This window comes from Amborella trichopoda, chromosome 11, assembly GCF_054954075.1.
Source record: "Amborella trichopoda isolate Santa Cruz 75 chromosome 11, AtrichopodaSantaCruz75HAP2 v2.0, whole genome shotgun sequence".
NCBI classification, from domain to species: Eukaryota; Viridiplantae; Streptophyta; class Magnoliopsida; order Amborellales; family Amborellaceae; genus Amborella; species Amborella trichopoda.
Window position 1 is genome coordinate 3,748,586 of NC_142346.1, and position 12,908 is coordinate 3,761,493.

The 12,908-nt window shown below is 36.4% G+C and overlaps 1 protein-coding gene across 1 annotated transcript; it reads left to right on the forward strand.

The window, feature by feature from the left end:
* The first annotated feature begins 1,681 nt into the window (after positions 1 to 1,681).
* Positions 1,682 to 12,106, forward strand: LOC18441283 (Vacuolar protein sorting 55 (VPS55) family protein). Its single transcript, XM_006851401.4, has 5 exons — positions 1,682 to 2,080; positions 8,035 to 8,086; positions 11,136 to 11,175; positions 11,264 to 11,348; positions 11,746 to 12,106. Exons 2-5 carry the CDS (start codon positions 8,054 to 8,056, stop codon positions 11,927 to 11,929), a joined length of 342 nt encoding a protein of 113 aa, XP_006851464.1. The 5' UTR covers positions 1,682 to 2,080; positions 8,035 to 8,053; the 3' UTR covers positions 11,930 to 12,106.
* The last annotated feature ends 802 nt before the right edge of the window (positions 12,107 to 12,908 follow it).

A 12,908-nucleotide genomic window follows, 5' to 3' on the forward strand; every position in this document is an offset into this window, starting at 1 on the left:
TACTTAGAGATGTCTTTTTGACATCGAAAACCTTATGATGGCTTCAAAATCTCTTTTTTATCGTTAGTTATAAAATTTAAAATTTCTAAAATGGTAAATATTGAGCAAATCAAAAAGCACTTGAAAATGTTGAAAAGAAACGGTCCAGACAACTTATTACAAGATGCATTATTTTTTATACTTGAAATTTTTTTTTCTTCATATGTATTCATCTCAAGGTCGAGATGATCAATTGGATGGTCCTCCAATGATGGAACACTCCCCACTTTAGGATTTTTGAGGTGCACCTTACTTTAACAGTATAAGGTTGCAATCATATATAAACTTTTTCCTTACTTTTAATGACACTAGTAAGGCTATAAAATTATTGTTTAATGGCTTTAATATATCCATACAATAGCTGCAAATCATATTTTTATATTGTGTTATCTTTACACATCTGATTTTTCACTATGTTATTTTAACCAAATCCAAAATATTCGTGATTATATAACAAACGGTATATTTTGGGACCCGTATTTATTACCCGAGTTTTTCCTCTCACTTTCTTTTAATAAAACCAATTTATTATCAAAATTTTGGTTTGTCAATATTTTATTATCTCCCAACTTGCTAAATATGATCCAAACAGCTGAAAGTTCCCAAGGAAATGGATCTGAGGAAACAAACGAGCCTTTAATCGTGTGCGTGTATTGTGAAGTGATTTTGTCCTCGCGACTGAAAATTCAGAAGAACAATTGTTTCATGCGGGCTGGACCGCATTTCGACAATATGCGGTCCAGAGGTAAACGACATCTATCTTAAAGATGGATGCAAATATGTAGTCCATCTAAAAACAACCGTAACTATCTGTCCAAATGTTTTTTTAATATAATTATGATTTTTAGTTTTTAAAAAAATTTGTTTTTTCACATTCATGATCTTCATGTTAAAAATTATATATTATCTAAAAATTAGGATCAAATTATATTTAAAAATTATATTTATTGCCAAGCCCGTATTTCTATAATATGCCGGTTGGCCACACAATAACCGCTTCCTTTTATTTTATATGGAGGTGCCGTTTGTGTAGAGCCGAGCCACTAAACAATCAAATTAAAGCTAACCTTCAAAATAGCGTCAAGAAATATGGTTTCAATACTGGAAATTTTTGTGATAGCATTAACTTATATTTTCATCTTTAGTTGTAAAATTTAAAGTTTCAAAAATAGTGTAGATGGAGTAGGTCTATGAAAACTTGAAAATGTTGAAAATTGATGATCCAAAAATTAAGGGAAAAGTTTATATAGAGCCGAGGCTCTAAACAATCAAATTCGAGCCTACATCAAAAATTTCACTAGAAGAGGTTGTTTTAATGCCCAAATATCCTCATATCGATTATCTCGACATCAACATGCCTAGACATGAGAAAAAAATGGATTTCAACTTTTCAAAATAGTGTATTTTATAACGCATTTTTTGACCGTCAATTTTCAAGTTTTTATAGATCTCTCGATCTATACTATTTTTTAAGTTTTAAAATTTATAAATAAAGAAGAAATTATATTTTAAGGCTATCACAAAGATTTTCATTATTGAAACCACATTTTTCGATACTATTTAAAGGTAGGTTCTAATTTGATCGTTTAGAGCGTACTAGGGAAAAGTTTATACAGAGCTCTACTAGGGAAAAGTTTATATAGAGCCTAGGTTCTAAACAATCAAATTAGAACCTATCTCAAAACTTTCACTAGTAGTTGTTTGTTTTGATTTTCAAATAATATCAAATTGATCATCGTGACATCAAGGATCTAGGGATACAAAAAAAAAAAAATGGATTTTAAAATTTGGAAATAGTGTATCTCATAATTAATTTTTGAAAATCAAAACAACTTTTAGTGAAAGTTTTGAGGTAGGCTCTAATTCGATTGTTTTGAGCCTAAGCTCTGTATAAACTTTTCCCCTCGTATTTAACTACAAAGTCGGGAGTATTCCACTCCAACGTAGGCTCTCTGGTCTTTTCACGCTTCTTTGCAGTGAGGTAGATCCCCACAAGGGGGATCCTCTAAGCTCAACCAAAATATGGCGATGACAATCGAAGGTAAATAGTATCTCTCAATTTCCATTCTATTTGTTCATATTGTTAAATATTGGCTTGTCTGCAATCTCTTTATTGCAATAACCATTAATTTTCGTATTGGAGAATATCATAATTTCCATTGTTCCGGGAGTTTATAGTTTGATCACGAAAATTTGAGAGTTAAAAAGCACTTGTTATGTTTTATTATTATTATGATTGAAAAATTGTCGTGAACATTCCCTTTGTGATTCGAATTTGGAGAGTGTGAGGTTCCTGGAGAATTAGGGTTCCGTTCAATTTTGATTTCTTTAATAGTAAATTTTTTTTTCCATCTTTACTGTCAAATGATATCTTTATCACGTATTCCATTCTTATGACTGAAAGGCTAAATATTTTCCCATTCGTTTTAACTGGAATTGGCCAGAAATTCCATGAAACAAAGTTATTTGTTTTGAGCAAACCAGTGACGACCCATGATTTATGCTGAAACTTCCAACAGAAAATATATATTATTTAAAGAAATTGTTGACAAATTGCAATTTTTGATGGAAAATTCATTGCAATTGGATTCTTTATTGAAATGGCTTGTTATTTCTTTTGGTTCCTGTTTTTCTTTTCTTTTTTTCTTGAGTATTTTTTACAGAAATTTTGATAGATTTTTGGCTAATTTTCTGGCCTGCATTCTTTTTCTCCCCGTGATTAAACTGTGGGATGGTCTAGCTCCCATATAATGTCTAAGAATTGTTGTATGATTGTGTCTATTATGTGTTTGCTATTATTTTTGCTTTATGCTATAGTTTGAGATTCATGATTTTGGTATAAGAATTTGTCTTAGAGCCTTATTTATGAACTCTAAAAAATTGCTTTCTCTTCGAGAGTGAGGGAGGGAGGGAGAGCTATGTGTCATACATTTTTCAAAGGAGGTTGTTGCAAGACCCAGTATTGGATTACCCGCTAAGGGATGTTCAAATGAGTGTGTGGTTCCATGGTAAAGGCCGCCTCTCAGTTTAGGTAATCTCATTCCATCTCTTGTTGTACGCATTCATACTCAATACCTTACCCAGTAGGCAGTCAACCTTGTGCAAAGTGTACGTAAAATCTCCTTGCAAGACAAGAGTCCTCTTCGTCTCTTGTTAGTTCTAGGATCTTTTTCATGTCTAAAGTGGTGTGTCCTCATTCCTTGCATTGAAATTATTCTCATGGTGACCTTGATCCATCTCTTATGCACCCTTTTGTGTTTATGAAGGAACTGTTTGGCCCTTCTGACCCTTTGTGATGTCCCCTGTTCCTTGCATTAGATTTCAAATCAAATGCAATATTATAATGCTCATAGAAAAAGGACAAAGAAATTCTCTTTAATTCTGTTTTTTCTCATGCATCAGCCTGTATATGCTGGCATCTTAGAGTCATAATGATCGCATTACCCTCAAAACTAATATAGTATTTGGGAAAGGGGATATATGTGGTGAATCTGTTTTATCTTTTTTTTTTTAGTAGTGGTGACAAGGTTGAGACACCCCGTTCCCTGATGCTGATAGGATAGGAAGTCTTGGCAGAACTCTGCATAAAGAGCGGGAGAGGGGTTGGGAATTGTTTTCATATTGATGTTCTATTTACAATTTCACATGGATCAAATTGTAGAAAAAAAAAAAATGGGTAGGATTTTAGATCATGGAAACTGCATCTTAAAGTTACCAAATCTATAAGATTTACTTGTATTAAGAAAACTAACTATGCAAAAGGAGTGTATTGACCTTGTTATGTGAAATGGACATACTATTTTACTTGCCCTCAAACCTTTTTTTTTTTTGTAATTGGTAACAAAAGTACCATAAAACTTCTGTTTATCATCAATAAGAAATAGTCTGCTGATAAATTTCATCATTCCTGTGTAAAGTGATCAACAAATACATCAGGGATCGATTTTCCACTTCTTTTTGATGAAATAACTCTTTATAAGTATATTTTGGAAAATTGCAGACCTTTTAGATGTTGTCAAAACATAAAAGACTATTAGTAATGTTAGGGTATGAGGGTGTGTGTTTCTACCAAATTGTTATAAGAATTCCTCTTGACTAGGCTGTCTATGCTGAACAATTCAGTTCTCTCGACCAGTTTGGAGTGGGAGTCTGCAGAAAACGTTAACTCCATGAATATTTGAAGGAATACAAGGAGTAGCATATCTCGAATATTTGAATGAAAATATGGTCCATTCTCCAAGGGCAAGGGGTTGTTGTCATGGGGGCTAATTTTCACTTAGCCAAACCTTTGCAGCCGAGCCATGTCAGCCTCCCACAAGCAAACTCAGGTGTAATTGAACAAGCAAGCACATTAGGCACACGCCATTTATAAAGAAGGGCCACACCTCTCTATTATTCACTCTATACCCTCGGTCTTATGAAGCCATATAATTGGTTTATATAGCTTTAAATATGCATCTATATGCTCACCCTCATTTACATGGCAATTAAGGCTTGCACCACTATTACCGCCCACTACCTGATGTGGTAGTGTTTCCAGCCCTTCCATCAGTGGCTGGCCACATGGCTATGAAGGTCCCTCAGGTGGTGGTTAGGTCATTACTACCATGCATGCCAATTGAAACATGCATTGTCATGTTGAGACTCTCAAATACATGTTGGGACAGTAGAATTATTATCATAACCCTTTCCTTAGGGTTATGTGTGCAAGCAAAATGAGGTGCACATAGAACCTCCTTAACAACAAAACATTTTACAAAGGAATTGCAAATCCTCTACGTACTTGTGCTACTTTGAGCAGTTTAACTCTCTCTCCTAGAGGGCCAATTCTTTAAACAAATAAATCTATATAAAGAAGTACTTTCAACCTTGACTTACGTTGGATTGGAAGCAAGACTGTTATAGCATGATGCACAGATGAATGTGCACGTCTCTAAAACCACCACAGTCGTGGGCTTTTATAACAGCTATAGGCCCTGTAAGAGAAGATGAGTGTAAATGTAGTAGGTTTGAATGAGCATCAACAACCAATACCGTGTATTTTTGAATTGGCATGCATGGCAATAATGACCCAACTAGGACCTTCATTTCTTAATAAACTATGTGGGAAGCCAGTCATGTAGAGGTACAATCTGGAGTAGCTACAATCAACTGGTGGGCAATAATGGTAGTATAAGCCTTAATTACCATGTAAATGAGGGTGAGCATGTAGGTGCATTTGGAGCTATATAAACCCATTAGCTGACTACATATGACCAAGTGTGTAGAGTGAATATGAGCAAGCTATGACCTTTTTTATAACTTGTGTATGCCTTGCATGCTTGTTTGTTCTATTCCTCCTGAGTGTGCTTGTGGATGCTCATTTAAATTCAATACGTTTGCACTCTCACGTGGCCTATGGCTATTACACAAGCTTGTGTCTGGAGTCGTTTCAGAGTTTGAATTCAACTTCTTACACTTAACCGTTATGGTTAACACCCCTTCCCAACAAGGTATATGTTCAGCCACCTCTTGCACATGGACCATACCCATATCGCCTCAGGTCGTTGTCATGGTTCGCCCAACCAAGCCTCAATCTGTTGGTCTTGGTGGTCCACCAAGTCCTACGAACTTAGCCATTTGTATATACCATTTTGCACCAAGGTTGCACCAGGGTCTTTGCTGCTAGCCTACATGTGCGCATTCATCAATGCATCATGCTACACCAGCCTTGCCTCCCAACCCAGGTGAATCAAGGCTGAAGGTACTTCTTCACGTAGATTTTTCTATGTAAAGAATTAGCCCTTCAGGAAAGTTAGCTAAACCACCCAAAATAGCACAAGTCTGTAAAGGACTCGAAAGCCCTTTGTAAAATGTTTTGGCACTAAGAAGGTTTTGCATGCGCCCCATTGTGGTCCATTCATGATACTAATGAAAGGGGTCTGACAATAGTTCTATTGTCCCAATTTATAGCATTTAAGAGTCTCCTTTGATGAGGAGTGAAAGCTCCTCAAGAGTGTTTCACCAAGGTAGTATCAGAAAATACTTCCTACCTTCTGTAGGACTCGAAAGTCCTTTGTAAAATGTTTTGGCACTAAGAAGGTTTTGCATGCGCCCTATTGTGCTCCATTCATGATACTAATGAAAGGGATCTGACAATAGTTCTATTGTTCCAATTTATAGCATTTAAGAGTCTCCTTTGATGAGGAGTGAGAGCTCCTCAACTCTAATCTCCTCAACTCTAATAAACACTTTGAGCCTAGTCATTTGGGACTGGGCTTTGGCAAAGTAGAATCAGCAACTCCAGCCAGAATTGAGTAGGTCAAGAGTGTTTCATCAAGGTAGTTTCAGAAAATACTTCCTACCTCCTAATACTGCTGGGCAGGGGTTTATGTAGAAGCTGCCATCAAAGTTTAATTTGGTGGGGCCCATGGGATTCATTTCCCACTAGTGCATTGAATTCTCAACATATAGAGTGATCTTTATCCATGACATTATAAACTGCAAATAAACATACATAAAATTTCTTGAACATGCATGTGAGCTACATCAGATAACAAGTGCACTACTTTTGTGTGTACGTGTTTATATATATATATATATATGCCCATACATCCATAGTTATTGTGCCTTTCACTTTCTTCCCTTATGCCTATGTCACATGGATTCTTCGACAAGAGACCGTAGATCCCCCTAGAACTGGAATTTAGCGATTTTGAGAAAATTTGGTCACCTAGCCCAGACTAAACCAAATCATGCAGAATACCCTGTTTTAGTAAAAAAAATCATTTAAATAGCAAAACATCTCGTTTTGACCCAATTTTTGGCAGGCAGCATCACAAGAGCCCGTAGATCCCCTCAAAACTGGAATCTGCCAATTCTGAACAGATTTGGTTTGGGCGACACTGGTAGTGAGCTCCGATTGCCCCAAATTGGCAATTTCCGCATGCCAACCCCTTCTGAATCATTTTTGACTGTCGCCCAAGTCTTGGACCACCAAAACGGCAGTCCAGGCTAGGAAATCTTCTGGTTATGGTATGTTACCAATTCCACATGATTTTCAGCTTATAAAAAGGTCATTTTAGGTTAGACATTTTAGACCTGATTAGCTTGTGTGCCCAAAAAAAGCTTTGGGATTGTGAAACCTGAGAAAAACTTATACCTAAGAAAACCTTAGCTCTAGGCCACCTACAGCCCTTAGATAAAGAGATCCATCCAACCAAGCCAAGGCTTGGTCAAAATGTGAAGAGAAACAAAGAGGACATAAACTTAGCCGGTCGTGATATGGGCCAGGCCTCAAAGCCTCGGGAGTCCCGGGCCAACTGGCCCGATCTGGTATTTTTTTACTCTTTTTGCATTTCTTCTCTGTATTCATTTATTTTTATTAGAATTAAACCCGTTTTATTGCATTTTATCTGCCACTGATCTGAGAGCAGATCTGCTCACTTCTAAGTAGATCTGACCTCGGATAGGAATTTGATTGTCCCACTCTCTATCGCACATCATTTTTAAAATTAGTTTGTGGTACGGATTTGAGGGATCTTCCTTTAAACACATAGCATTATGCTTCTAAGTTTTATGATTCAGATCATTCCCTTGATTTGTTTTCTTGCACATGCTAACTTTCAAAGGCTCTTTTTTCTGGTCACTAGCCTGAATTCAGATTACTCTGGATAATTTTCTTTCAAATAGGGATTGTCTTTTCATATATATATATATATATATATATATGGAAAAGTCTTCCCAACTCCTATAGGCAAAAATGAACAGTGATTTCGCTATATGTATATAATGTATACACACACACATACCAACTTACTCAAATTCTTAAATTGTTCTTTATATATTCTGCTGTTTTGTTCTAACTGGTTCTCGTTTTACCATGTTGCTATGTTTTTTGGACTTGGTGATGTTGATGATTTGGATCCACAGTGTAAGTTGAAGAACTTGACTTTACATTTACGTGCTTTCCATGCTATGGAGGTCGATTTGTTGACTATGATTTTGTGCTTGCAGACTTGCTGGGCTAGCTTTTATGTTTTCATCTAGCATCCTCTTGCAGATTCTGGTATGCTTTCTTGACCAAAGACTTATTGTATACTTTTCATTCTACTCTCTATGAGCATGTGTTGTTTTGTAATTAAATGAAATTAAAAGTATAGATGTTTTCATTTTACAGTAGCAATATCTTGCTACACTAAGATTTCTTTTTTAAAATCAAATTCTAGTTTGGAAGTCCAATAGAAATGCTTTTTAAGATCAATTATTTTATGGATGTGTCAATGAACCCCTTTAATACCCCATGGTACATTGGATCATCTTAGACAATATTTATGAAGTGCTTAACAACTCCCTTATCTATTATCAAATGATAAATGGCTTCCTTATCTATTCTTACTGGAAATCTTTGATGGATCATATTCTAACCTTTTTCTAATTATCATCTTTAAGTTTGAGATTTATACACGAAGTTCCATGTGATACAGCCAAAGAGTGATGGAAAAACAATAAGTGCTTACAATAGATTAAGATAGAAAAATCCCCAACATCGAGACCCTCATGGGTTCCACTTTCTCTACCCACATGGCGTATTCCACTATTAGCAACAATTTTAGCCTGATGGTCAGCCTCTTGAAGGTATTGGAATGGAAGACCAGCGATAACTCAGAGATCATCTTAATTCTCCGCCAAAAGAAGCCAAATCTTTTTATCAGGAAACTGATTCACATCAGGTCCAACAGGAAAAATTTGAAGATTGTTTTTGGGAACATGGGGTCCCAAGGGACTCTTAAAACACCTTGGGGCCCATAAAGAAGAACACTCACCTCTGTTATTTTAGAATCTGCAACCTCCATTAGTCCGTGATTTGTTTTTAGGATATCACCAAACTTGTTTCCAGAGATTCCTTCTACACCTGCCCATTTGAAGGGAACTGCATTGAAATTGAGCATAAGAAATGGTATAGCCCGCTGGTTCAAAGAGAAACAAACAAATACCTCGTTAAGGTTTGGAAAGCCTCATATCCCACGACTATGTGGGTCACTTGACAAGCAAGAAATAGGAGTCCATAGAAGATCGCAGGTCATCATTTTAAAGGCTTCTAATGGAGATAACTTGGAAAGATCAAGAATAGAATCCAGGATACAATGTTTTATAAAACAAAGAATGAAAGTGAGAGAATAGGAATTACCGAACAGACTAGAGTGCATTACATTAAGAATAGTATAGAGAGTGCATTCTTGTTGTTATTATTGTTATTATTGTCATTATTACTATTGGCAGTGGGGTTTGCAGGGGAAGATGCTTATTTCCATATAAAACTTGAAACAAAAGTATAAGGGAATTAATTGGGAGTGAACAAAAAACGATTAGGTTTTCACTCTTCCATGGGAAATGCAGGGGATGGTGGCAATGGGAAATGGATTCCAAGACTTGGTAAAAATTTCTGAAGTATTGCAGCTCTGTTTTGCAATGTTGTCGGAAACGCAGGGGATGGTGGCAATGGGAAATGGATTCCAAGACTTGGTAAAAATTTCTGGAGTATTGCAGCTCTGTTTTGCAATGTTGTGGAGGGGGTCCCTCCTGTTGGCGAGCAATGGATATGAGAAAATTTGGAGAGGAGGTTTCTTGTGTATGCCTCATGGATTGGGTCTATTGCATAGGGGCTCCTCTAGTGCAATGCGTCTAGTGCAATCCAAATACATTCATGGCTTAATGAGGATCATTATTATTATTATTTTGGCAGTGGGGTTCACAAGGGAAGATGCCTATTTCCATATAAAACTTGAAACAAAAATATAAGGGAATTAATTGGGTTTGAACAACAAAGAATTGGGTTTTCATTCCTTCCATGGGAAAGTTAGGAATGGTGGTATTGGGAAATAGGTCACAAGACTTTGTAAAAGGTTCTAAAGTGTTGCAGCTCTCTTTTGCAATGTGGTGGATTGGTCCCTGCTGTTGGCAAGCAAAGGACATGAGAATTGGGAAAGGGATTATTAATGCAAAAATTGGTTTCTTAGGGTATGCCTCATGGATTGGATTGTGTAAGGGCTTCTCTAGTGCAATGCAAATGCATTTATGGCTTAATAAGCATTGTTGCAAAATCTTGCAGGTAAAGGGTTAAGTTAGTGGTTTTTGTTGGTGGTGGTGGTGTTGTTTGTTTTCCTTTTGATAGAGAGGTAGGATTTGGTCTGTAGCTTATGGAAATTGTCCAGTATGTTTGATTAGGCTTACTTAGGAGGAAATCTTGGTTTATAATTTCTGGCATTCCTCTTCTTGAATGAGATGCCTCAGCACTTCAAGCAATTTGGCTTGCTGTAGTGAGTTATCTTGTATGTAATGTTTTCTTGATGATTGCCAAGAGGCTAAAGTAAGCCTGTATGTGGGGGTTCCTTGATTGAATGGAAGAGATAAACATCAAATCAATTGTGGCAGCTGATGACCTGGTGTTCATATCATTGAGATGGATGAGTAGGCCTTGAAACACGGGCTTCTAGTTTAGAGAGAATAAACTGCTATTTTACTGGGATTGTTCGAGAGTAGTTTCATTTAATCTGTGATGGTTTCTTTCTACCAATGCCTCTTGTTGGTGAGGCAGGTGGTCACCATACAAAATGCTGTTGGTGGTAAGGTTCATTTTCCCGCACGTGTGAAGGCATTTAGGTGGTTCATTGTTCCTTGCATATGATGGCTTTGGGTGTTTGTTCATGAAATCCTTAGAAGTGCATTTCAGAGTGGCGCTAGGCACATTGCCTGGACTTGTTTTTGTTGTATATAGTAATTGATTTGGCATATCCCAAATGCTTAATGTTCTGTTCTGTTTGGTAGTTAAGTGGTACGAATCGAACTAAGGATATAGCAAAAAATGCTCAATGTTCGAGAGGACTGTTAAATGACTTATTTTGTAATTTCTGATTTGCCTATTTTTCTCCTTTTATATATAGCATGAAGGTACAATTTATCAGACTCTCTCTCTCTCACACACACACACACACATTCCTTTCAGTTTTCTATTGAGCATCCTGTATTGCTTGTGCTGAAAATCTAAACATTTATTGAGAGTGTAAATCTTGTTACTTGTTGGGTTTTACATTGGTTTCTGTTTGTTCTCTTTGCAGGCTTGCGCTATATATGGTAATTGGTGGCCAATGTTATCAGGTATGCACTTTAAAAAGATCAAAATGGGTACTTATTATGATGGTTAGACTACCATCTCTGAAACATCGTATTTTTCTGATCTAAACAGCTCTTATGTATGTATTGGTGCCAATGCCCTGTATGTTCTTTGGAGGCGGGTCTACACAGTTCTTGAGCTCCAGCGATGGTGGAGGGTGCGTTGCTTCAAAGAAATGAGCTTTTCTGGTTTACATAATGCATAGAACTTGTCGTCCTCATTGTATTTTCCTTATTTCCCATTTGTCTGTAGGGCTTCAATTCCATCCCTTTTCCCCTTAGTTTTGTCAATAGCACAGATGGCACATGGTGTATCATACAACAAAGGGCCATCAACTATCGTTTTCAAATCATTGATGGTGAAGATTAACCATAGACTGGTGAATGTCAACCATCAGGTAATGGAGTTAATCTTCAACATCAATAATTGGCAATGGACCCGAATGCCCCATGGTGTATGATAAACATTACCCCATTGAGGTATCGCAGATATTTGACCATTTCAGTACGTTAAATTGGACTCGTTAACTCACATTAATCCTATAATTTCATTAGCTGGATCGATGCTGCGAAATTTTTGACCGGCGCTTCTGCAGTGGGGAGCATTGCAATTCCTGCAATTCTGAGGCATGCAAATTTGATAGAAACTGGGGCCATGCTTATCGTCTTCACTTCTTTCTTCATTTTTGTCTGCACAGTTTTATGCTTCCATAGAGTGAGTCTTGATGAGGAGTGGTGAATGAGTAAAGACAACACACTGTAAATTACATTAATGGATGTATAGGACGAAATTGTGGTTGGTCCATCAGAATTCATGGGCAAAAGTTCTCACTTTGTTTGGTCTGCCTCCTTGTTACTGAACACTAATTTCTCCTTGTTGCAGGACACTAATATCTCATGTTTCTTCTGTGGAAAATTCTCTCTCTCTCTCTGAGACACATTCTCTCTCTCTCAGCCTCAAATTTTATTCTAGAAAATCATCATGGGAGCTGCCTAGTTTATCGTGCATTCTCTCTCTATCTCAATTATTAGAATTTGGAGAGAGAGAGAGGGAGAGAAGGGGGTACTACTCCCTTGATGGTTCCCACTCCTTCCTGTTATCAACTTCATCAAATGTATGGTGCTGGCTCACCTAAAGTCGTAATTGGTCCAGACTATTAGCCCTTGCCGTGTTCCTCTTTCATAGGAAAGATGTAGGGACCTTACGTAAATATTCCCTGTATTCTTTGAAAATTAAAAAATATATCTAATATTTTGTTCTTATGTTGATGTCCTATTTTTAGGAGTGCATCTGGTATTTATTTTTTATTTTTTAATACATTGGACTGAGCCTCAATTTTGGTTACAGGTTTCTCAATATGATGTACTTGTAAAAGTGTAAAATAATAATTTTAAATAAATACAATGACCAAAATGATCAAAATACCCTTAAAATTTGCCTGGAAATTTTGGTTTTATTTTTAGTCTTATTATTTTTATTTTTATTTTTACAAATGTGATGGACATAAGTATGAACATATAAAATTTGACCATATGATGTATACAAAAAAAAAGATATAGTTGAAATACTAAATGTGCTATTAAGATTGGGACATGAACGTAAATTATAAAATATTTGTAATATTTTTAAATGGGTGTGGTTTGTATGAGGCTGAGGCCCTAAACAATCAAGGCACATCTTCAAATGGTGTTGAAAGATGCTTCATATCATAAAATCT